At 42.0% G+C, this 27405-nt stretch overlaps 1 protein-coding gene across 7 annotated transcripts in view; it reads left to right on the top strand.

Annotated features, from left to right (window-relative positions):
* Window positions 1-936: 936 nt before the first annotated feature.
* The window catches only part of LOC130356623 (serine/threonine-protein kinase 38), a 68787-nt gene continuing 42318 nt past the window's right edge, over window positions 937-27405 (top strand). Inside the window, exons 1-6 of one of the 7 annotated variants that reach the window (XM_056558388.1) lie at window positions 962-1057; window positions 7471-7640; window positions 9083-9215; window positions 13378-13429; window positions 24485-24607; window positions 24741-24824. In XM_056558388.1, coding sequence (XP_056414363.1) covers window positions 7634-7640; window positions 9083-9215; window positions 13378-13429; window positions 24485-24607; window positions 24741-24824 — 399 coding nt within the window. In that variant the 5' untranslated portion in view covers window positions 962-1057; window positions 7471-7633. Of the gene's footprint in view, window positions 1058-1078; window positions 1192-1233; window positions 1335-7470; window positions 7641-9082; window positions 9216-13377; window positions 13430-24484; window positions 24608-24740; window positions 24825-27405 lie in introns of those variants that run through there. The other 6 variants (XM_056558386.1, XM_056558389.1, XM_056558390.1 and 3 more) reach the window with 6 other exon arrangements.

Below are 27405 nucleotides of genomic sequence, written 5' to 3' on the forward strand. Positions count from 1 at the left end.
TTATAGCTCCCATAGGGGGCTATAACACTGCACACACTGATCTTTTACACTGATCCCTGCAAAATCATAGCTTTGCATAGATCAGTGTTTTATTGGCGGTCTATCGCTCAAGACTGTAGCGCGATCGGATGCGATGGAGCAAGGTAAGGGGTCCTCCGCTCGCGTGCTAGCTGATCGGGACATCGCGATTTTATTGAGATAGTCCCGATCAGCCTGACTGAGCTGCTGGGAAGCTTTCACTTTCATTTTAGATGCGGCAATCAACTTTGATCGCCGCGTCTAAAGGGTAAATAGCGCGTGGCACAACGATCGGTGCCGCACGCTATTAGCCCAGGGTACCGGCTATCGTTAGCTGCTGGGACCGACCCGGTACGACCCCATTTTAAATACTGGGCGTAGGGCGTACAGGTAAGCCCTACGTCCTTAAGAGGTTAAAATCTCAAACACTATGCCCCTGTTGTTGTTGATTCATCGTTGTCCCCAATCCCTAAATCCCCAGGGGTATTTTACAAAAAAGATATATTGCTTGGGCTGCCATAAAATAAAACAAGGGAGTATGCGATTTTTATTTGCTTACCTTCGACTTTCGCAATGATAAATCCAGGACCACTGCAAAGTAATAACTGAAAATTACTTACCGTAGGTAGGGCAAATTGGCATTTTTTGCTTATCCACAAAAGTCGCACAAAAAAATTGCTTAGGCGACTTTTGTAAGCAAAAAAAGCTGCCTAAATCCCTTAATAAATCTCCCTCCATGACTCCTTAAGGAGTTAAAGGGTTAATCTAAAAAATAAAAATAAACAAACTGCAAGTTGTACATTACTTCTTTCCAGTACACTTTAACATAGTCAACTAAGTTTTCCAAAGCTTATGAGGTCATCCCCACCCCCTATTACCTCATCATGACGTCAGTTTCATATCCAACTAGTCAAGAGAAAACTACAAGACTCATTTCCAGCAACACAGCCCAGAGCTTGACTCCTCCCACACATGTGACTGATCACATGGCCATGACATCATCAAAGGTCCTGGAACTCACTGGGATCTAGCATCTACGGTAAGTTTTGTGGAGCTCCTCCGTTGAGTGTAAGACAGGTATAGGGCTCATAGTACACAATTGCTGTTGTTCCTCCGGTATAAGGGAGGTGTGGGGCTCTCATAGCCGTGGACCGGCTGAGGACTGGGCGGGAGGTAAGCAGCCAATACCAGGAGCTCTGTTTGGTCTTGTCTCCCTTTCGGTCTTGTGGTTCGTTCTACAGAGACAAGGACGTGTTGGATGGACTGATCCAAAAAGCTTTGCACGGGGGAGGCTAAGAAGTGACTATGTTATGGAGGTACACTGTAGGGTGTCGGTGCGGCGCCTGCGCCCTATATACGGAGACTTCTTTGTTTTCTTTCCACTGATCGCTCTCTGAAGTCTGTCTGTGGGCCGGATATCTGGACACTCTCTACAGCTGTTGTAAAACTGTTGTGCTGGGAGTTGTAGTTTCACAACACCTGGGCAGTCTCAGATCAGTGCTTTGTATGTTGAATTTCCATGACATTTTAGTGTCACTTTATAAATCATGGCCATATAGTGACACAAGGGTGGCAGAAAGATGGCTTGTGTCATATACACATAAATATGTGTCTGTGTGCCTCCAATTGTTGCAAAACTACAACTCCCAGCATGGCAAGCTGGGCAAAGGCTGTCTGGGCATGCTGGGATTTGTAGTTTTCTAACAGCCGGAGTTGGGAAAACACTGTTTTAGACTCGTGTATGCAACACTGGTGTACAGCCCTGTTCTTATTGCACATACAGTATGTTGCCTTTACCCTGGGACACAAAATGTAGGGAAAACAACAAACAAACACAAACAAACAAACAAACAATAAACATAAACTCATTACCACCTTGGGGCATATGCACCTGACGGCTGAGGCCAATCATTGGATGCAGTGTCCTGTGCTCAGTTTATGGAGAACATTATGCAGTGTTTCCCAACCAGGGCGCCTCCAGCTGTTGCAAAACTACAACTCCCAGCATGCCCGGACAGCCAAAGGCTGTCCGGGCATGCTGGGAGTTGTAGTTTTGCAACAGCTGGAGGAACCCTGGTTGGGAAACACTGACATTATGGTATGGGACCACAGACCTGTACTAGCAGGGCAATTTTGCACTAAAACTGGAAACCCTGTCAGTAAAAAAAATCAGTTTGAAAAGATAAAAGTTTTTATCTGGAGGGGTCTGGGTGTTCTGATGCCTACCGATCTTTAGGGGAGCACAGCCGCATTTTTCTTCTGACTCCTTCTAAAGATCGGCAAGTATCTGAACACCCAGACCCCAAGAGATGAAAACACTTGACATGTCCAAAAGCAGAATCTAGCCTGGAATCTATGCAGGACGTCCATCCCAATATGATCCTAGCCTTTCGTTATTTCAGGAATGTGCCAATAAATGTCTCTTGTATATGTGGCTGCCCCATATGACCTATGTGTTATAGGGAGGGAGTTATGCCTCCATGCAGAATTATTTCTAAAAATACTTTTTCATTGCATAAATCACTGGTTACAGAAGGTAAAAATGCGTGTGAACACACAACCACAAGTAGTAATAAAGTCCTAAGAGGTGACCCTGATCTGACCAGTGCACAGCTTGTATAAGGCAGTGCCCTCACAGGTAAAGAAGGAGTTAACTAAAGAATAGGGATCGACCGATATCGTTTTCGTTTTTTTTTTTTTTTTTTGTGCCGTCGATAATCTATGGCCTTTCAGACCGATATTCTGGTATAAATTATCGGCTATTTCTCCTACCCCCCCGGCCCCGAAGAAGCCGCTGCAGATGATTGATTTAAAGCGGGCGCTTTGAATCAATGAACTGCAGCGGCTTTTGCTGGGCCAGAGACCGCCGCCGCCACCCGCTTCTCTCAACCTGCCTTTCCGGGGGTCCTCCCAACCACCGCCACTGATCAAACCCCCCCCCCCCCCCACCCACCGCACGCTGCCCCATTGCCTCCCCCATCCCCGGTTTTATAATTACATGTTCCCAGGGTCCGGAGCCCGTGCTACTTCTGTCTCCCGTCCTGAGCTTTCACTGTGCGCACTGACGGTGACGTCGCGTTGAGGACGTCACTCGTCATTTCGCTGCGCAGCACACAGCGTAATGCAGGACGCAGCAGGAGCCAAAAGCAGCGCGGGCCCCAGACCCCGGGAACAGGTAATTATAAAACCGTAGATGGGGGGAGGCAATGGGGCAGCGTGCGGTGGGGGGGCGGGAATTATCTGCATATCAGCAAGGTAATTGCCGATACCAATAACGTCCAAAATCGTGAATATCGGCCGATAATGTCGGCCAAACCTATAATCGGTTGATCCCTACTAAAGAACCTATAAGTAATACTACAGTAAGTGTGACAAAAGGAATGCAATACAGTGATCCCTCAACTTACAATGGCCTCAGCATACAATGGTCTATTCTGGACCATTGTAGCTTGAAACCAAACTCAACATACAATGCTACGGACAGTCCAGATCTGTGAAACGTGTCAATGGCTGAAGAACTGACCAATCAGAATGGGCATTTACTGGTAAAACCCCTGTATTACTGAAGTGCATGCACTGACTGGTGTCTGGTAGCGCCCCCTATAGTACAGGGAGGTAATACATGGTCTGTACTACTCTTTACCTGTGCCAGGGTTGGCTGCTCCTTTGGACACCAGGTAAGGGCGGCTCCATGTTACTTTTATAGGACATAGCGTGTACCCTGAAGAAGCTCCTGTCCTCTACATAGACAGTGATTTACATCTCCCAGCAGATCTTTCTTACTTTTATATGGAAGGATTTGCTTTATCTAATTAGTTATCTGCTTATTTTTGTTTAATCCTCACTTTTTTACCTATTTTTGGATGACATTTTGGTGACTTCAGAACCAATTGCCAGTTTTCCGAGTTATGGTCTCAACATACAATGATAACCTGCTACAGGGCTAAAATCCACTATACTCACCTGTCTTCTGCCTGCTGAATCCAGTGATGTTGCTCTGATCCGCCTCACTGTTTTCTCAGATAACCACTTTAACAGTAAGCAGAGCTGTTGGTGAGACCCTTTTTACACATGCATAGTTTTGTGACACACACCTTGCTGTACTGCCAAACACAAGTATCCCGTTGTGTGTTCTACATTGCCATGGGGGAAGGGACCAAGAGTAAGGAATCTCCACAGTGCCACAATGTTAGACTACATATATAATATCTTAAAAAGTACCTGTCACCAAATAAACTTCTAAACTATTTCAAGCTATGTTCCCCAACTACTCCTATCTCATGCTATGTTCCCTAACTACTCCTACTACACCCTTTAAAAAAAAAAAAAAAAATGTCTGTATCATACCTTTATTCTTGCTCACATTGTGCAATCTCCCAACAGGCATGATATCACTGAAGCCTGCTGGGGGATCACTTCCGTCCTCACATAGTTACTGTGATGAATAGTAGACCTCAGGCTCTATGCATGTTTCAGTGAGTCTCTGTGCAGAGCTGTCAGTGCAGAGAAGCACTTCCTGAGTTTGGTCTCTTGCCAGGCTGGGAGGAGACCACACACACTGTATTAATTGCAGCAGGGAACAGAGCCATCTAGTGCCCGTTTTTTTTTAAAATTACATTTTAAACATTTATGTTGATGATTTTAAAAGCAAGTGAATGGGAAAGTGTCTGCTAATTAAACAAGGAATACAATATTAAGTTTTTTGGCAACAGGTACTCTTTTAATACTAACAGCATTGGTATTTAGCAATAACAGCATTACAAATGTGGCTGCAAACTACTCCCCCCCCCCCCCCCCCCCTGCCATTGTCAACTACCTTATAGCTGTTGGGCACAGCCTTTGGTCTTTCCATGAAGTTCCCAGCACCCAAAGAGTCTACGAAGCTGGGAGGGTTCCATTCCATGCCTGCTTACGGGAGTAGGGATTAAAGTTGATCATTTTGAAAAATGCCCCATCGCAGGAGATTTTCAAACCCAACGTCTGAACGTTGTTTTTCCACAGCTAGCATTTACATACCATAAGCAGCTGACTGGCTCACTTTACAGGGTTATCCCCAGACTACAATTAAATGGATAGTCCAGTGCTGAAAAACATATCCCCTATCCTAAGGATAGGGGATAAGTTTTAGTTCGTGGGGTGGGGGTGGGGGATATGACCACTGGGGCCCCCACATGATCTCCTGAATGGGGGCCCCGGCTGGCCAGATAGCGGGTGTAGACCACCGCATGAAGTGGTGGCCGACACACCCCCTCAATACAGTGCTATGGCAGAGCCGGAGATTGCCGAAGGCAGCGCTTCGTTCGGTGGTAAACACGCCCCCTTCACGGTAGCTGCCAGGGCCCCTACAGGAGATCGCTGGGGGCCCCAGCGGTCGGACCCACCACGATTTGAAACTTAAGGATAGGGGATATGTTTTTCAGCACTGGATATCTCCTTTAACCCCTGTAGGCTTGCCCTGGCACATTATATTTGCAAGCTATCTGCTACTTTCTGGTTGTTTTTCTTGAATAATTCTATACCCTAAATGCTTTGCCCCTGTCCCTTTCCTCTATTATTTAACTTTTTGTTATGACTGAAGAACATCAGCATGGATGGTCATTTACATATAACATTGGCCTGGGGCACACATTGTAAATAAATGTATTACCTTTATTTCTGTACCACAGTCATGACTCCAACCTTGAGGTCTATGGCTCTGGAATGCTTTAGCTTACACGTGTGTTCAGTAGCATGACTTACCTCTGGCTCAGCTATGTTTTCTTCAGACACGTTTTGCCAGTTATGTTGGGTGTGGAAACAGTTGTTTGTGTAAAAAATTTAGAATTGTTAGCCAAGGCCTGTTTACAGGTAACACTGATCATTACAATATGTTTCCTTATAAACTATTGTGACTGTTATTTCCCCTACGGAACAAAAAATGAAAATCCTATAGTGTATTGTTTATAAAGATTGTACATATTTAAACATTATTGCAAGCAGTGTCTGTAAATGATACGCTGCTCATGTGACCCTACAGTACGTTCACACAGGCAAAAAAAAAGCCTAAAACCACACCCAAAAAATTTGGTTAACAAAAAAAAAAAAAAACCCTGTGCTGAAAAAGTTATATGCCACTTTTTCAGAGCTTTTCCACTTGAAAGATCATGTTGAAATTAATGGTAGTTTAAAAAAAATTTGGGGGGGGGGGGGGTGAATCCTTTCAGATATGTATTACAGTTAATGTGACGGTGCATGTCTGAGGGGTCCTAGAACCACTTGAATCAGTTGATATGGTTGTACAGACGTTTTTGTTGTGAGAATACGCTCTTAGGCCAAGTTCACAGAAATTCCATTTTCAGTGTCTGCAGAAAGAGTGAATGCGGACATTCTGACATGTGAACATAGCCTTATGGTAGGGTCACAGGTGCCGTATTTTGCTGTTTCTGCAGCTGGTTTTGCTACCCATTGACTTCAGTGGGTAGGAAAATATGCAGCAGCAAATACACAGCAAAATACGACATGTGTGACCTTACCCTTATAGTACATATGCTGATTCGCAAAAATCCCCATAAAGGAGTTGTTGGAATCGAAAGAAACTTTGTATGTGAATGTAATGAAGATTTATGTAAGGAATTACAATATAAGGGTGAAATAATGTTTATTGGGGGAAAGCTGTACAAATTGTTAAAGGGGTACTCCACCCCTAGACATCGTATCCCCTATCCAAATGATGGGGGATAAGATGTCTGATTGCCGGGGTTCCGCTGCTGGGGATAGGGGATAAGATGTCTAGGGGTGGAGTACCCCTTTAACTGTACACTGTTTGGCCCCCACTAGCCTGTATACAAGATGAGATACTGATTGGCATGGAGGCATACAGGTTCCGTTTAGCATCTTGCAGCAAATTTGCCCATAGATGTTGTAGCTGGACCTGTAGATCCTGCACACTCATACGTTGCCCATATCCCCTCGATAGGCAATAAATATGGCGTCCGGGAGGCCAAGGAAGTGTTGCAATCTGTTGCAAGAGAGAGACATTCTTGAAGGAAATCTTTGCTGTATGTGGGCGAGCATTATCCTCCTGAAATATGCCAGTTGGAGGCCGTGCCATAGAGGCAACACGTGGACACAGGATGTCCTGCACATGTGGCTAAGCTGTTAGCGTCCCTCGTATTACTATTAAGGGGGCTGTCATATGTGATAGCTGGATAGTGGTTAAGGAGGTTGTAGGAGCAGATTGTGATCGAACTACTCTATCTTATCTACTGGTGGTCTGCAATTCATGAAAATGACCATCCTGCTTTTGTCTGTCCATTGATGCACCCCCCCCCCCCCCTTCTTGGTCTGTCAATATTTCCATCTGAGTGCAATATATGTATATATACACTTATTTATGTCAGTGTGTGTATATAATATATCTACCCTGAACTCTACTACTCAGATCCCCAACTGCTGCCTTCCCATTGGTTCCAGGTCCCCACCGATCACCACTCCCTGATGACATCTCGACACAATTAAGCTGCAATAGTGACTCGCCTCAGACACTGGCTGAGTGGGCAACTCTTTTTTTTTTTGTGCCAAGACAAAGTGTGATTACTAAGGACCAGGCATTGTCAGAAATGCATCAGCAGGGGACATGATAGGTGAATACAGTGTTTTCTTTATTTTATTTTTTTCATTTAATTTTTTTCTTGTTACACATTTAGCCTGGCCACTTTTCAAAGTATATTGCTGCACAACTCCTTTAATAAAGAAATCTAGTCGCCCTCCCTGTTTGCAGCATGTATAAATCCTCTTGTCAATCTACTGTTGATCCGTTTCATCTTTGGCTGTTGACTAAGAGGGTGGGGGCTTAGCCAAGAGGGCGGGGGCTTAGTACTAGGAACAAAAGTTTTATCTGGGCACTTGGCATAAAGGGTTTGCCCCCTGGGCACCTGTGAAAGCAGTGCCCAATAAGCCTACATGACTCTAACCCTGGGTATGACTTTACTTCCTCCCCCCTGCAGCCTACAATAAGTAGAACACCCCCCCCCCCCTCCCCCCCACAATCGGTAGAAGAGCAGGAAGAAGAACTTGGAAGCTTGCTTCACTACCCAACACGCAGTGATCTACATGCTGCTTCAGTGCGAGCCGGGGAGTGAAGCTTCCTATTGCGTGCTTCTCCTTGCTCGTTCCACTGATCGATGTGAATCTCATCACTGACTCTTTGGCTTATAAAACTTTTGACATGTCTGTTAGTCAAATATTTTTTTTAAATGACCGGAATACTTTAACCAAATCAACTTATTACTGAAGTTAGTAATGGGTGCTCCCACTTTTTTTTAGTCTAAGCCGCAGCCCTTTGCCTGAAATCTGAAGAAGATGCAGCCCAAGACCCTGTGGCAATGATAATCTCGTGATACATCTGAGCATTATTTAGGCTTGTTCCACATCTGCATTGTATCTTCTGTTGCTCTGCTCTGTCATTGGAGCAGAATAAAAAAAAAATTTTGCCAGTACATACCAGATGTGAGTGGTGCCCCATGGACCCTGTTGACTTTAATAGGGGGCATTCTACCAGACAATAGCACAACATACTGTTATTTTTGCAGCAGCTTCCAATGTAGGTGTGAACCCAGTCTTATTTGGACAATACACAGCACTTTGTACTGTACGTGTAAGTTCAAGCCTGATCTCACTGCAGTATATATTATTATGGATGCTGTATACCACTATTTATATAAATGCTGTGTATCGGGACCCTAGTTATCTGAAAGCAGCTTTACTATACAATATATAGTATATACAATATGCTCCAGGAGTGACTTGTGGATGGACTAAATATTTTATGGATGTGCGGAGGTACAGCTAGAGAAATTTTCTCTGTAGTACTTGAGTTTTGTTTCTTCTATAGGAGTAGATCCATGTGATTGGTACAATACATAAGAGCGTGATGACTTTCCTCTGCATGAGAAGTGTCTTGAGCAACTCGGACTATGTAGTAACATTGTGTTCAGCTTTGTTTTACCTTCACTGTGAGACTATTTTATTTCTAAACGGTCAAAACCAAAGTTTAACTTAAGGCTATATTTCTTCTGTATAATAGACATGGCAATGACTGAGCAAACTCCATGTTTCCCAATGAGCAACCACACAAAAGAACGTGTTACCATGACAAAGATGACGCTAGAAAACTTCTACAGTAACCTCATCACCCAACATGAAGAACGGGAGCTAAGGTATTTGGTGGCTACAACTCAATGTTTGTATGACTGGTATGATCATGAAAAATCTATTAAAATACAGAATTCCCTAAAATATTCCCATCTTGACATTGCCATAAATATCACCCATCTCTATGACCGGCACAAGTTTTGAGAATAAAGTCCTCATGTCCAGTGATGGCCAAGTGGACTGTGTTTGCACACTTTACATAGTGACCATAGAGGTTAATAGGCGTTGTGTAAAGAGCGTAGTGCAGCTAGAAGACCCTAAGATAGGTGTAACACTGTGGGTATTCCATACTATGCTATATAGACTGCAGCCAAGTCAATACCTACATTTGGTCCATTTTTTGCATATATACTTTATTTTAGGAGATTCAAAAGCATAGCAGACTTCACTTTTAAAGCTTACAAAATAAACATTTATGTACAGGGACTGGACCAAACATCATCACTAGTTGACTAAGTTCAGCTCATTAAATTCAATAGACCCACTGCCAGTACAGTGCGGTATATGTCTGCATTCTTTGTTGACAGGTTGCTGATGTATACCCCCTAATGTACGGGACCTCTACACAGTCCTACCCCAATTTAGCGGTACTGAAGTCTTACTACCCTGATGCATGGGATCTTAAGAGTTGAAACAGCACCAACCGAACATTAATTGCATGTTCTGATCAAGGCTGCCCACTACTGCCAAGATGCCCGTGGATTAGCTCATTGACTGGGTAATAGTACCTAAGTTCTCTCCGTTATTAACGGACGTAGTGCTGCATGTAAAGATGGGGCTCTGCAGTTATTCTGCTGCTCAGGAGGGATCATAGGAGTGGAACTCCACAATCAAATATTAATGCCCTATGCTAAGGATGGCTTATCATTGTGAAAGGTTTTTTTTATTAAAGGGGTTATCCAGGAGAAAACTTTTTTTTTTTTTAAATATATATCAACAGGATCCAGAAAGTTACAGATTTGAAAATTATTTCTATTAAAAAGTCTTAATCCTTTCAGCTGCTGAAGTTGAGTTGTTCTTTTCTGTCTGTGCTCTCTGATGACACGTGTCTCAGGAACTGTCCAGAGTAGAAGCAAATCCCCATAACAAACCTCTTCTACTCTGTGCAGTTCCCTAGACAAGCAGAGATGTCAGCAGAGAGCACTGTTGCCAGACAGAAAACAACAACTCAACTTCAGCAGCTGATAATTATTGGAAGGATTAAGATTTTTTAATAGAAGTCATTTACAAATCTGTTTAACTTTCTGGAGCCAGTTGATATAACATTTTTGCAGTGGAAAGAACTTGCTCTCATCAGAGTACTCCAGCTTGTAAAAAAAAAAAAAAAAAAAAAATTTTCAAGTTATGCCATTCATTTAATTTCCATACTGTCTAAATTTACTACATTAAAGGGGTACTGCAGCCAAAATTTACTTATTCCCTTTCCACAGTATAGGGAATAAGTTGTTGATTGGCGGGGGTCCAGCAGCGTGCGGTAGACTCCACACGCTCCATTGATTTCTATGGGAGCTCTAAAGAGACCCGAGACAAGCACACAGGCATCATCGTCGCTATCCCCTATCCTGTGGATAGGGGATAACTTAAAGGGGTATTCCAGGAAAAAAAAAATATTTTTTTTTATTTTTTTTTTAAATATCAACATGCTCCAGAAAGTTAAACAGATTTGTAAATTACTTCTATTAAAAAATCTTAAACCTTTCAATAATTATCAGCTGCTGAAGTTGAGTTGTTGTTTTCTGTCTGGCAACAGTGCTTTCTGCTGACATCTCTGCTTGTCTTGGGAACTGCACAGAGTAGAAGAGGTTTGCTATGAGGATTTGGTTCTAAACTGGGCGGTTCCTGAGACACGTGTCATCAGAGAGCACTTAGACAGAAAATAACATCTCAACTTCAGCTCATAAGTACTGAAAGGATTAAGATTTTTTAATATAAGTCATTTACAAATCTGTTTAACTTTCTGGAGCCAGTTGATATATATAAAAAAAAGTTTTTTCCTTGATAACCCCTTTTAATTTTGGCTGCATTACCCCTTTAACTCCTTAAGAACAATGGACGTATATGTGAAGCTATCTGCAACCAGGACCCGCGGCTAATGCTGATATCGCCGATTGGGCTGATGTACGGTATTGACCCTTTAAAACTTCATCCTGCCTAGTGGGCTGTTTGGGAACACCATGGTGAAATCGTGGCGTCCCGAACAGCGGAGAGGATGGCGTGAGGGCCCTTACCTGCCTCCTCGCCAACCGATCTGTCCCTCGATGCTCCAGTTAGCCATAGCAGGCTGGAGCAGTCAAGCACAGATAACACTGATCAGTGCTATGCTATGACATAGCATTGTACAGTGTATGCAATCTAAAGATTGCATGGAATAGTCCCCTATGGGGACTAAAAAATAGTGGGGAAAAAAGTTTATAAATGGGATTTAACCCCTTTCCCTAATAAAAGTTTGAATGACACCCCCCTTTTCCCATTAAAAAAAATTTCACAAAAATAAACATGTGGTATTGCCACATGCATAAATGTCCGAACTACAAAAATATTAGTTAAACCGCATGGTCAATAGCGTACACGTAAAAAAAAAAAAAAAAAAAAAAATTTTTAAATCCTAAATTGCGTATTTTTGGTCACTTTGTATACCCTAACAATGTATAAAAGGCGATCATAAAATCTCATCAAAACACAAATGGTACCAATGAAAACTTTAGGCGCAAAATATTATCCCTCATACAGCCCTGTATACAGAAATATAAAAAAAAGTTATAGGGGTCAGAAGAGGATGTTTTTAAACATGCACATTTTTGTACAAATAGTTAGAATTTTTTTTAAAGAAGTAATACAGAATAAAACCTATATAAGTTGGGTATCATTTTAATCATATGGACCTACAGAACAAAGATAAGGTGCATTTTTACTGAAAAGTGCACAATGTAGAACCGGAACCCCCCAAAAGTTAAAAAATTGAATTTTTTTTTCAATTCTGCCCCACAAAGAATATGAAAATATAAAGAAATATATATATACTTTTTTTTTTTTTTTTATGCACCGTAGATTTTGTGTTGAAAAGGCTTAAGTAATTAGAAAGTACAATTGGTGGCACAAAAAATAAGCCCTCATATGGGTCTGTAGGGGGAAAATTTAAAGCGTTATGATTTTTAGAATGTGAGGTGGAAAATACGAAAGTAGAAAATTGAAAAAACATGTCCTTAAAGGGGTTATCCACCAGAAGGTGATTTTAGTACGTAACTGGCAGACAGTAATGGACATGCTTAGGAAGGATCTCTGCTTGTCTTGGGGCTAAATGGCTATGTTGTGAGATTACCATAACATTGTGGCTAGCTTTTAGTGAATTGGTATTTCCTGTTTTGACTTTTCTTTTTTTGACTACAAATCCCATAATTCCATTTTCTTCCCTCCCACACATCAGCCACCCCACCCATTGAAACATAAATGAGCTGCATCCATTCAAAAGACCTGTGGTTTTCAATCAGGGTACCTACAGCTGTTGCATTAGCTGCAGATTGATCTCTCTCCCACCAAGCGATCCCTCCACCCATTGAAGCAGACAGGCTCCCTGTTGTCAGCTGTCTAGTAAGTTAGGTTTCGGCCGCATTGCAAGCTGGGAAAAATCTGAGACAACAGTCATTTTGTATGCGGTTAAAAATAAATATTGGGGCGAAAATCACATAAGAATTGTGAGAAAACCGTCACACTCAGGTACAGACACTATATTATGAACAACACTAACTTTACTGCCCCTGTAGCATAGTCAAATAAAAAAAAATCCTGGAATACCCCTTTAAAGGGTTAAGGAATTAGTTCTCTGCATAAGCAGCTGTCCTATGGCTGTGTTCACATGTAGTATTTTGGTCTGTATTTTTAGTCAAAACCAGAAGGGGAACTGCCAGAAAAAATATATTATCACACATACCATATGAGAAATCTGCAGCATATACCATACATGTGAACATACCCTAATGGAAATACTTGTATCTTTTACTCTGTTTTGGACCTACTCCATACTAAGCAAAATACATTGTGTGGACCCAGCCAATAGGTTAGTGTGCATGGTTAAGCAAATTATTATGAGGTAATGTAAATTATCATCTTAAATGTGTGTGTGCAATTTTTATTTCTTTTTTTTTACCTTCCAATTTCTTCTGTTTTTAGGCAAAAGAGGCTAGAAAAGGTCATGGAGCAAGAAGGCCTCCGAGATGAAGAGGTAAATAGAGCGGTATAGCTGGAATTAACTGAATGAATAATAGATGACTGACTTTGAATGTGGTGACTTTATCTTCTTAGCTGTGATAAAATCTGTATCCAAGAAGCAGTGACCTACATGGTGAAGGGATCACTATTCTTGCAGTGTTCAGCAGTCAAAAATGTTAGTGCCTGTCTGTGTATTAATACCAAAGCTTCCTTGATGTTTGGTATTGGATTGAATCTACAAATCCAGTTTCCAGGCAGCAGTTCACATATGCATGATTTCTTAAAAGCCACATCCACCTTCACAACCAACTTTATTTTGCATCTCAGATGCAAAAATTAAGTAAACTTTAATATAGTATTACTTAAAACATTCTGTTTTGTGTCTACAGCATCTATACAAACAAAACAGCGTTGTCTGATCCTGCTGTCATACTCCCTTCTGCCTGCCCTGTCTCTCATACCAATATACTTGTAGTAAATAAGCTAGAAGTAGGGAATAAAGTAGGGATCGACCGATTATCGGTTTGGCCGATATTCACGATTTTGGACGTTATCGGCAATTACCTTGCCGATAATCTGATAATGCCCCACCTTGCCGCACCTCCCACCACCGCACTGCACCCCCCCACCACCGCACCACGCCGCTCAGGACCCCAGGACAGGCAGGGGGAGAGAAGCGGGTGGCAGCGGCGGTCTCTGGCACCGCAAAAGCCGCTGCAGTTCATTGATTTAAAGTGCCCGCTTTAAATCAATGATCTGCAGCGCTGTCGCCGGGGGGGATAAATAGCCGTTAACTTATAACGGGATATCGGTATAAGTTATTGGCTATCGGCCCTAACCTCCACAGAGTATCGATATCTGCCCTAAAAAAAACTATATCGGTCGATCCCTAGAATAAAGTATGGCTGTAGCATCACACTATACAAGTTCAATGTCCATATTAGACATAATTGGATGTCAGGGTCAAACACATGATCCCTAACTCTTCAATTGTTAGGGTCACAAAAGGTTAATTGTTATAATTTGCCATATATTTGCTAGCATGTATAGTTTTTGATTCTTACAGACTAGGTATGACCTCCCAAATAATTGTATTGACAGACACCTTAAAGGGGTACTCCACTGGAAAACCTTTTCTTTCAAATCAGCTGGTGCCAGAAAGTTAAACAGATTTGTAAATTACTTCTATTTGGTTGTTATGGACAAAACCAGATAATTCTGGTTTCAGGCAGATTAATAAATCTAAACCATGATATTTTCTTATTGGATACAATGAATAAAAAAAAAAAATAATAATTGGGGGAGAAAATGGCCTTAGTCCTGCCTGGACTTTAATTATAAAAATAAAGTCATATACCCGTACATGTTCTAAAGCAGACATGCCAAAATGCCACACCAACAGTTGTGCGGTGAAGTATAATGCTATGCATATTTTGTGTCGGGGTAATAAGATGTGCAACTGCTCATCTTCTCCCTTAAAGGAGTAGTCTGGTGTCAAATAACTTATCCCCTATTCAAGAATAGGGCATACGTTATAGATTGTGGGGGTCCGAGCGCTGGGACCCCCCACAATCTCCTGCACGGGTCCCGGCAGTCGGCACGGGTGTGTCGGCCCCGCACAGCGTCGGCCGACACACCCCTCCATGTACCCCATAAAGATACATGGAGGAGGGGGTGTGCTGGCCGTGGCTTCCTGTGGGGTACGGACGTCAGCTTCTGGCAAACTGGCAAAACCCAGAGCAGGAGATCGTGGGGGGGTCCCAGTGCTCGGACCCCCCGCGATCTATAACTAATCCCCTATCCTTGGATATGGGATAAGTTCTTTTTCACCAGACTACTCCTTTTTTTTAAAGGGTTTATCCCACAATTTAAATCTATATGAACATAGCCAAGCACTGCTTCATAGACAATGATATATATACAAATGTGGACAAAATTGTTGGTACCTGTCCATTAAAGACAGGAAAACCCACAATGCTCTCTAAAATAACTTGAAACTGACAAAAGTAATAATGAATAAAAATTACTGAAAATTAACTCTTAAAATCAAACATTGCGTTCTAAATTGTGATACAACAAAATCATTTAAAACAAAAACCTTAAGATAAAACTGGCCTAGAGGAAAATGACAGTACTCTGAACTTAATATTTTGTTGCCCAATCTTATGAAGGCAGTCACTACGAACAAGCGATTCCTGTAAGGCTATGTTCACACGGTGGAATGTCCACACAGAAAATTTCGGTGCGGACATTCTACAGACAACGTACCGCCGGCAGAACATGCCGACACTAGGACCGCTGGAAATGCGCAGTCTCATAGACGACAATGCATTTCTTTGTGGAATCCTCAAAAACATTGAAAGTGTTTAATGGTTTTGTAGACACCGGAATCAGGATTTTCTGCCATGGGAACAGAGCAGCAGAATCCCATTTACAGCAATGTCCGTGTGGAAGATTCATGTGGAATTATCTTGGCCCACTCCTCATAGGCAAACTGCTCCAGCTGTCTGGGGTGTGAAGGGTACCTTCTCCAGACTGCATGTTTAGCTCCTTCCACAGATGTTCAATAGGATTTACATCAGGACTAGAGATGAGCGAACTTACAGTAAATTCGATTCGTCACGAACTTCTCGGCTCGGCAGTTGATGACTTATCCTGCGTAAATTAGTTCAGCCTTCAGGTGCTCCGGTGGGCTGGAAAAGGTGGATACATTCCTAGGAAAGAGTCTCCTAGGACTGTATCCACCTTTTCCAGCCCATCGGAGCACCTGAAAGCTGAACTAATTTATGCAGGAAAAGTCATCAACTGCCGAGCCCAGAAGTTCGTGACGAATCGAATTTACTGTAAGTTCGCTCATCTCTAATCAGGGCTCATAGGAGGCCACTTCAGGATAGTCTGTTTTACTCTTAGCCATTCTTGGGTATTTTAAGCTGTGTGTTTTGGTGACCTATGACCAAGCTTCCTGACCCTGGGCAGCACATTTCTTTCCAGAATGCCTTGATAGTCTTGAGATTTCATTGTACCCTGTGCAGAAAAGCCGTCTCAGAACATAATCAAGCCTCCACTATGCTTGACAGTAGGTACAGTGTTATTTATTTTGTTTCATTTTTGCATTTGCGAACGTAGAACTGTATCTTAACACACAGCTAAAAAACCCAAGAATGGATATGAGAAAAACATTGGGCTATTCTGAAGTGCCCTTCTATGAGCCTTGATCTGAATCCTATTGAATATATGTGGAATATGCATTCTGGAGAAGGCACCCTTCACACCCCAGACAGCTGGAGCAGTTTATGAAGAGTGGGCCAAGATACTTGTGGAATTAAATCTGTACAGTGTACGATGCAATCTGGAGCGACATGTGCTGCCCATGGTCAGGAAGCTTGGTCATGGGTCCTCCAACAGGATAATAACCCAAAGCATACAGCTAAGAACACTCGAGAGCAGCTAACAGCAACACATTGGACTCTTCTGAAGTGGCTTCTATGAGGCCCGATGTAATTCTTATAGAACATCTGTGAAAGGAGCAGAAACATGCAGTCTGGAGAAGGAGCCCTTCACATCTGAGACAGCTGGAGCAGTATCGTATGAGGAGTGGGCCAAAATACCTGGAGACAAGTGCAGAAGTATCATTTACACTTACAGAAATAGCTGGATTACAGTGACTTCCTCAAAAGGTTGTGCGACAAAATACAATAATCCCTCAACCTACAATGGCCTCAACATACAATAGTTTCAACATACAATGGTCTTTTCTGGACCATTGTAAGTTGAAACCAGACTCAACATACAATGCTACGGACAATCCAGATCTGTGCAACGTGTCAATGGCCGCAAGAACCTACCAATCAGAATGGGCAATTTACTGGTAAAACCCCTGTATTACTGAAGCATATGCACTGACTGATGTCTGGTAGTGCCCCCTACAGTACAGGGAGGTATTACATGTTCTGTACTCTTTACCTGTACCAGGGTTACCTGCTCCTTTAGACACCAGGTGAGGGCGGCTCCATTTTCCTTTTTTAGGATATTTCCTGTACTGTACAGGACACTGAAGAAGCTCCTGTCCTCAACATAGACCAGTGTTTCCCCAAGCAGGGTGCCCCCAGCTGTTGCAAAACTACAACTCCCAGCATGCCTGGACAGCCAAAGGCTGTCCGGGCATGCTGGAAGTTGTAGTTTTGCAACAGCTGGAGTCTCCCTGCTTGGGAAACACTGACACAGACAGTGATTTACAGCTCCCAACAGATCTTTCTTACTTTTATATGTAAGGATTTGCTTTATCTATATTAATCTACTTATTTTTCCTTTTAATCCTCACTTTTTCCAATTTTTGGATGACATTTTGGTGGCTCCAGAACCAATTACCAGGTTTCCATAGAGTTCTGGTCTTAACATACAATGGTCGTCCTGGAACCAATTAATATTGTAACTTGAGGGACCACTGTATTATTGTCAGGTACCATCAAATTTGTCTATCTCCGGGGTATCTGGCTATCCTTAGCAAGACACAGCTTATTGGGGACTTTGATGAGTCTTCTTTACAGTCCTGGATATTATGGAATGACAGGATGATTGGTAGTGGAGCCTGTCATTCCCTTTCTGGTGAGTGCAGGTTATTGTTTCAGCCTGACAGCCCAAGTCCTGGAGGTCAGCTCATTAGTAGGCTAATATACTGGAGGTCTGCACAGTAGGCAAGGTAAGTGACTCCTAGTGTTGGAAGAGACAAACATTGCAAAGCCTGCAGGAGCCAAGGACAAGCCTAGTGGGAGACTTTCTGGTATGTGACACATGTGATGCTTACAGCATTGAGGGGGAGATTTATCAATACCTGTCCAGAGGAAAAGTTGCTGAGTTGCCCATAGCAACCAATCAGATTGTTTCTTTCATTTTTAATAAGGCATTTAATAATGCAAAAAGTAAAGAAGCAATCTGATTGGTTGCTATGGGCAACGGGGCACCTTTCCCTTTGCACAGGTTTTGATAAATCTCCCCCTTAGTGCTAGGCTCATTCAGACAGATTGGAACTCGGTTAATGTGTAGTTTAGTGATAGCTCAGTCTAGCAGGCTCTTGTTTTGTATATTGTACACAATGGGGGAGATTTGTCAAAACCTGTGTAGAGGAAGAGTGGAGCAGTTGCCCATGGCAACCAATCAGATCGCTTCTTTCCTTTTTCACAGGCCTCTTTAAAAATGAAAGAAGCAGCCTGGTTGCTATGGGCAACTGCTCCACTCTTCTTCTGCACAGCTTTGGATAAATCTCCCCCATTGTTGCAGAAATGTGTTTGCTGTTGATGAAGAATAAATTTGGCTGAGGTTGTGCTGGACTGAAATTCCTGTTGTTGCCATCTATGACAGACCCTGGAGATCAATAAATGGAGGAGAAAAGCGGAGGTAGCGTCGGGTGCGTTGTAGGTCTTTAGCCGGTATAGGAGGGTACCCAGGTGGGGGTAGCGTATTCCTTGCCGGTGATGGTAGCTTGGTATGCAGGCCAGCAGCGTGAGGACGGAGCCCAGGGGAGAGTCTGTAGAGTAATGCAGAGGTATAGGAGAAAAAAGCTGCGCTGGCGCTCCCAAGGAAATAACCCGAAGTCGTGGGTATTGGTGAAAAGTAAATAAATAATAATAAAGAATAAATTATTTTTTTCACCAATACCCACGACTTCGGGTTATTTCCTTGGGAGCGCCATCACAGCTTTTTTTTCCTATACAGTAGTCCCTCAAGTTACAATATTAATTGATTCCAGGATGACCATTGTATGTTGAAACCATCGTATGTTGAGACCATAACTTTATGGAAACCTGGTAATTGGTTCTGAAGCCACCAAAATGTCATCCAAAAATAGGAAAAAGTGAGGATTAAAGAAAACTAAGTAGATAACTAATGCAGATAAAGCAAGTCCTTACATATAAAAGTAAGAAAGATCTGCTGGGAGCTGTAAATCACTGTCTCTTTCAGTGTTTCTCAACCAGAGTGCCTCCAGATGTTGCAAAACTACAACTCCCAGCATGCCCGGACAGCCTTCGGCTGTCCGGGCATGCTGGGAGTTATAGTTTTACAACAGCTGGAGGCAACCTCTTTTGGAAACACTGGTCTATGTAGAGGACAGAAGCTTCTTCAGGGTCCTGTACAGAACACACAGTGTCCTAAAAAAAAAAAAGAAAATGGAGCCGCCCTCACCTGATGCCTAAAGGAGAAGCTAACCCTGGCACAGGTAAAGAGTACAGAACATGAAATACCTCCCTGTACTGTAGGGGGCGCTACCAGACACCAGTCAGTGCATGCACTTTAGGAATACAGGGGTTTTACCAGTGAAATATCGATTCTGATTGGTCGTTTCTTCCAGTCATTGACACGTTTCGCAGATTCCATAGCATTGTATGTTGAGTCTGGTTTCAAGTTACAATGGTCCAGAAAAGACCATCGTATGTTGAAACTATTGTATGTTGAGGCCATTGTAAGTTGAGGGATCACTGTACCTCTGCAGACCCTGGAGAAGGCAGTCTCTGTGCTGATGACCTTCAAGTTGTTACATAATAATTTCTGAACTCTTTATCTGTGTTCTGAACAGTTGTGCACCATAAATAAACTGATAGTTGGTCTGTTATCGTTCACTTCCCAGGTGTCTTGGCACTTGTAGTTTTACAGCAGTTGTAGAGGGTCACTATATCTTTTTATACACCAAGTAGATTTCTTTGTGTCTGCTGCACCTTTCCAGAACAGTATGAGGAAATACAGACATTACTATGCAGTGCTGGTGTACTTCCCCTCTACTCCCTTAAGCTTTCATTTATTTATTTTTGGTTGTGTTTCATAGCTGATCTAAAGTCTCGCATAGATTGCAGTTATATATTAATTTGTTGCATAAACTCCTACTACCTGGTCTAGTCTTAACTAGGAATGTACACTTTGCTAATAGATTAGCACTTAAAGGGGTACTCCACTGGACAGCGTTCGAAACATTTTAGTTCTGAACGCTGTGTGCGCGCGGGGGTCGACCCCGCCCCTCGTGATGTCAGTCCACGCCCCCTCTATGCAAGTCTATGGGAGGGGGCGTGACTAGGTACTTCTGAAATGTTGTTGTTAACCTGTGTGTGTGTTTTTACAATTACTAGTTTGTGTTTGTTCACACATTTAGGTTTTTAATTGTGTTTGTTTATTAAAGCGGTACTCCGCTGGAAAACACTTTTATTTTTTATTTTTTTTAATCAACTGGTGCCAGAAAGTTAAACAGATTTGTAAATTACACAAAAGCAACAGAAAGGGGGAGAGCACTCTTGAGAACAATATCACCTTATGTCAGTAGAACGGTCCTCGATGACCTATGTCTGTGTCTCTGGCGGGGTGCACATACAACAGTGTTAAGTATCCAAAGTAAATACAAAAAGGAGCACATACGTGCACTCGCCGCAAAGCAGAGACAGATGTCGAGGTCCGGTGACGGAGTGCTGGGTCTCGGCATCGGTGCTGGTGTGTGGCGTTCTGAGGCTACCCTGGCAGTTTCGCGCGTAAGTGCTTGCTTCTTCCGGTCTTACCTCTCATCAAATAAACTTTTGATATATTTTAGATTAATGAATGTTGAATAACTTTCCAATAGCATGTTAATGAAAAATATGCTTCTTTCTATTGTATTTTTCCCGATCAGTCCTGTCAGCAAGCATTTCTGACTCATGCTGGAGTCCTAAACACTCAGAGCTGCCAGCCTGCTTTGTTCACAGCCAAACAGACTGTGAACAAAGCAGGCTGGCAGCTCTGAGTGTTCTCCTTTGTGAACAAGGCAGACTGGCAGCTCATAGTGTTTAGGACTCCAGCATGAGTCTGAAATGCTTGCTGCCAGGACTGGTAGGGAGACCCCTAGTGGTCATTTCTTCAAAGTGGAAAATTAAATAGAAAGAAGCATATTTTTTAATAACATGCAATTGTAAAGTTATTCTGCATACATTAATCTATAATATATCAAAAGTTTTTTTTGATGAGAGGTACCCTTTAAGTTATAGGGGTCAGAAGAGGACATTTTTAACGTATTAATTTTGGTGCATGTAGTTTTATTTTTTTTAGTAGTAAAATCAAACCTATATAAATTGGGTATCTTTACGACCGTATTGACCTACAGAAAAAATATAAGGTGCAATGCACTGCGTAGAAACGGAGGACGCTAAAAATTACTAAGTGGCTTTCTTTGTTTTTTTTTTGTTTTTTTTTTCAATTTTGACCCACAATTAATTTTTTTTTTCTGGTTTCGCCATAGATTTTGTAGTGAAATTTATTAATGGTATTACATAGTAAAATTGTTGGCGCAAAGAACAAGCCCTCATATGGATTTATTGGTGGAAAATTGAAAGTGTTAGGATTTTTAGAAGGTGAGGAGGAATAAACTAAAGTGCAAAAATGAGGGGGTTAATAGAAGTAATTTTACAAATCTGTTTAACTTTCTGGAGCCAGTTGATGAAAAAGAAAGAAAAATTAAAAAAAAATTGTGGAATACCCAATTAAGCTGCACCACCTTTTTAAGGCTCTAGTCTGTACACAAAAAAAATCCTCCAACTATCTAATTTTTTGACTATTAAAATATGCTTCTGCACGGTTTCAGAAAAATGTCAGTTGCTTTGAAGCAAAGAACAAGTTCCGGTCTTGTTACACGCATGTAAATTATTTGACTTCAAAGCATATTAAACATACTACACTTCAGATTAACCAAGTGCTTCCCAACCAGGGTGCCTCCAGCTGCTGCAGAACTACAACTTCCAGCATGCCCGGACAGCCAAAGGCTGTCCGGGCATGCTGGGAGTTGTAGTTCTTCAACAGCTGAAGGCACCCTGTTTGGGTAACACTGGACTACCCAGTACATGACATAGGATGATGCAGAATAACTGAAACTTGCCTGATGATATAGAATATTTCTGTAATTTGGTACCATAGACAAACTACCGTAGTTATTATTTTAAGAGCATAGTGGGTATATTTTTTTTAAATATTTGCGGTCAGGTTCACACATCGCTTTTTCAACCATCTTTTGCACCAAATAAACTATCCTTTTTTGCCATTTTACAGTACAAAAGACAAACGGACTACTTTTTATGTTTGTGTTTAATTGGGAAAAAAATTAGTAATGCAAATTGTATTATTATGCAGCTGTTATTTTAGATAAAACAGCATTTTTTTAAGGAAAAACAAACCAAACTTTTTTGAGGGTGAAAAGACTAGGGCCGAAAACTGTGTGTGAATACAGTTTTCCTTAGGTAAGTACATTAGCCATTGACATAGATATCCAAAAGTTAAGGGGTTATCCAGGAAAAAAACTTTTTTTTTTTTTTGATATATCAACTGGCTCCAGAAAGTTAAACAGATTTGTAAATTACTTCTATTAAAAAAATCTTAATCCTTTCAGTACTTATGAGCTTCTGAAGTTAAGGTTGTTCTTTTCTAAGTCCTCTCTTCTGACACGTGTCTCGGGAACTGCCCAGTTTAGAAGCAAATCCCCATAGCAAACCTCTTCTAAACTGGGCGGTTCCCGAGACACGTGTCATCAGAGAGAACTTAGACAAAAAAGAACAACCTTAACTTTAGAAGCTCATAAGTACTGAAAGGATTAAGATTTTTTAATAGAAATAATATACAAATCTGTTTAACTTGGCTGGAGCTGGTTGATGTATAAAACATTTTTTTTTTCCTGGATAACCCCTTTAACTCTGGGTATACACTAATATGAAAAGTTTTAATGTTACCTCAAAAAGTGTGTGGGTTATCAAATGTATTTTCGTCTGTAAATGTCTGAATATAATGTTAGGGGGTTTTAACTAAATAGCCATAGGTATCATTTTATAAGTTTCAAAAAATAATAAATAAATAGGGTATATAATGGTTGTTGACTTTTCCAGCTCGGAATCTCACCACTGCCTGCCATAAAACTTCAGACACACATTAATAAAGACGTTCTGTTCACAATTATCCTACCCTGAAAACTATCCTAGGAATTTTAATTATTGTAAAATAAATAGCACAATTTTCTCTGACAAAATTACCAGGAACCCTGAAAATATGCCTTTCCAAGGGCTTATTGGCATGGAGTTGCTTACATGTTTGTTCATAGTTTTAATTTGAATCAAGTATTTAAGTAAGGAGGAATACACACACCCATGTTGTAGCTTTGTATGTGTGCTAGATATACAGAGCCAGTAACAAAGTCCTATCCCTTTTAAAGGGGTACTCCACTGGCCAGCTTTCGGAAGTAAATGTTCTAAATGCTGTTTTTATACTGTGGGGGTCAGTATATATCACTTAGTACCTAATCCTGACCATGTACATCTAATTTTTATGTGTCTAGTGCCTATTTTTTTTTTTTAATTACACTTTTAACTTAGCTCACTAGTCTGAATTCCTCTCAAAGGGAGGGGGTGTGGCCTCACTGTGCAGGTCTCCGCCCCCTCCCTCAGTATGCTGTCTGCTCACATCTCCCCTAGCATTAGCAAAACTATAACTCCCAGCTTGTCCTCACTGACAGTAGCGGGGCACAAGCTGACAGTGGGAGGATTTTTCCTCCAGCTGTGAGTTCTGAGCTCACAGCTGTCAATCAAGGAAGTGTGTCCATGACATAGGTGATGATGCATGGACACAGCAGGACTAGTATGTGTTCAAGGAGGCGGGGGGGGGGCAGTTGTTTGACTGGCTTTTTCTTTATGAAATACTGAACATTTTCTAATGAAAGCAATTGCAAAACCTATTGTTTATACATTCTTTACAACATATCAAAAGTTTTTGTATCTGACAGTGCCCATATAAAGGATAACTGCCATTTTATAACATTTTAATCTGGTTCTCCTTCAATATAACCCTGTGTTTTGGTATTAGGGTGGGTGAACCACCCACCCTAATACCAAAACACAGGGTTATATTGAAGGAGAACCAGATTAAAATGTTTTATAACGGCAAGGAAAACTGTGGCTTTGAGGTGGATACTATAACCCAGTGTATTGAGTTTACTGCCGCTGAACAGCTTGTCAGATCCGCTTTTAGTCAGTCCCTGTACTGTTGCTCAGTAATTCCGATTATGTATTGCATTCTGATATAGAAAAAGATGCGAAGGTCAGCACATGCACGAAAAGAAACAGAGTTTCTGCGACTGAAAAGAACACGTTTGGGACTAGAGGATTTTGAGTCTCTGAAAGTAATAGGAAGAGGCGCTTTTGGGGAGGTAAGAAGACCAAATGTATCGCTTTAATTTGTGAAAGTGTTGTAACCTATAGGAATATGAGCTAAGAAAGAAAATGAGTGCAAATCCTAAAAAGCCAAAATTTTGTTTTTTAATTTTTTTTATTTTTATTTAGGTTAGACTGGTTCAGAAAAAAGATACTGGTCATGTCTATGCAATGAAGATTTTGAGGAAATCTGATATGCTGGAGAAAGAGCAGGTATGTACAGATGGTGTTTAGTGATACTAATACTAATTATATATTAGGCAAAGAAGAGTCTGGCATTTAAATTATTATTTTTTTTTTTTTTAGACTTTTATTTTCTTTAGGGACAATTTTTGGACTTGAGCATATTTCACACTGGCATGTAAATAGGGCCATAAAAAAGCCCAACATTCATTCCAAGTGTAGCTTTATATTGTCACGTAAATGGAGGGAAAAATATGACTGACACTTAAAGGGGTTGTGTTGGCAGTGAGGATATTTTAATATGTGGTCCAGGCTGCAGGGAAAATAACAAAGAGCATCCTAGTTACGGTGACATGTTGTCTGGTTCCTCTTTGCATGGTACATCACTAAACTACAAAGAGGACCACAGCAGGGACCAGATGCTTGGGAAAACGGCAGCAGTGGAGACTGGGCTGGGTAACTTTGTGGTTTTCCCTCCAGATGTATTAAATAATCATAACTGTCCAGATGACCCCTTTTAATTTTATAGCCGTATGTATATATGTTTGTATTTTTGAGTGGTGAAATATCCATTTTATAGCCCTAAAAACAGTGAAATATCCATTTTACAGCCCTAAAAACAGCCTCAGTTATTTTAGTTAAATGTTTTGGTCACATTTGGGTAGAATCATTTTATGTATTTGTTTATAACCAAAAATATTTGTGGTCATGAGTTTGTAAATATAGTTTATACAGTCAGGCACTAGAAATGCATCTAACAGGGTGTAAGAGGTTTGTAATGGGCTGTTGTCACATATCTGTGTTACTGGCACTGGATCAAGGTCATTTTCGTGTTCACCTCTCTGGATTTCCATAGACTGGATTGTGACTACTGCAATAAGCAGCTGTTTTGCTCTCCGTAAAGCCAGATATACTTAAGATTTGTAGATAGGAATGTTAGCAGAGATGAACAGAATGGCCTTCCAAGCCATGTCTCTGGGTGTCTAGAATGGGATCTCTTCTGATGTCATGAAGGAGGTAGTCCTGGAACGCTTAACACAATCATTTACCTCTTGTTAAAAACAGTAGTTGTTATCATCACTTCGGACCTATGCTTTAACAAAATATTGTTATATAACTTTTAGAGCATAGTTCTTTGTATTGTTTTGGAATTTCACCTGTCTCTGTCCCTATGGTCCTATATGGGGCTTTAAAGGGGTTTGTTATTTTTTTACATTCTATCCTGTCACCACTTAAGCTAATACTGTGTGACTTCTTAGGTTATCGACTATTAATGTAGGTTGATGCTGCAATGATACATTTCTATCTCCAAGGGTAATGTAGTATAACAAAGGATTATTAAAAAAAATGGGGGGGGCCTACATTCCTGTCCTGTATGATGTCTTCATATCCTTTAAGGACATATGTATAAGTGTGTTGTCTTTTATTAACCATGCGCGGCAGGTCCCGGCTGCTGATAGCAGCCAGGGACCTGCCGGTAATGGCCGACATCCGCAATCGCACAGATGTCTGTCATTAACCCTCACATGCCGTGATCAATACAGATCACTGCATCTGCAGAAGTGCAGCACTTAATGTGGACGATCAGATCGCCCGCAGCGCTGCTGCGGCAATCTGATAGTCTGTAGTGGCGGACGGAGGTCCCCTCACCTGATCTCTGGTCTGAGATCGAGCCGACCAGAGCAGAAGATAGCCGATAATACTGACCAGTGCTATATCCTATGCATGAACAGTATTAGCGATGAAATGATTGCTATAAATAGTAGGGATCGACCGATTATCGGTATGGCCGATATTATCTGCCCATAATCACGATTTTGGGCATTATCGGTATCGGCAATTACCTTGCCGATAATGCCCCGCACCGCCCGCACCGCGACCGCCACCCATCCGACCTGCCGCACCGCACCCCCGACCCACCGCACCGCCCACCGTGATGCTGGGCGGTATACCGGTATGGATTTTTGCCCATACCGCTATACCGGACGGGCCCCTCCCCCACCCTCCGAGTCAATAAAAAAATGTAACGTAATGGGGGTGGTCCGGGCCATCCATCCTTCCTTCCTGTAGGGCGTTCCGGGTGAAGAGTGAACCGGTCCGGGCTGTCCTTTTTCTCCGGCGGTCATCTTCTCCACTCCGGGCAGGCTCCGGCCTAGTACACTGCATAGACGCCGTGACGTCAGGTGCGTCGCTGCGCACGGGCGTCGCTGCGCAGCGGCGTCTATGCAGCGTACTAGGCCGGAGCCTGCCCGGAGTGGAGAAGATGACCGCCGGAGAAGGACAGCCCGGACCAGTTCACTCTTCACCCGGAACGCCCCCGGACACTACAGGAAGGAAGGAAGAATGGCCCGGACTACCCTGACAGGTAGGGGGAGAGAAGCAGGTGGCGGCGGCAGCCTATGGCCCCGCAAAAGCCACTGCAGATCATTGATTTAAAGCGCCCGCTTTAAATCAATGATCTGCAGCGGTGTCGCAGGGGGTTAAATAGCCGATAACTTATACCAGAATATCGGTATAAGTTATCGGCTATCGGCCCTAACCTGCACCGATTATCGGTATCGGCCCTAAAAAAACGATATCGGTCGATCCCTAATAAATAGTCCCCTATGAG

Source organism: Hyla sarda, chromosome 2, assembly GCF_029499605.1.
Source record: "Hyla sarda isolate aHylSar1 chromosome 2, aHylSar1.hap1, whole genome shotgun sequence".
NCBI lineage: Eukaryota > Metazoa > Chordata > Amphibia > Anura > Hylidae > Hyla > Hyla sarda.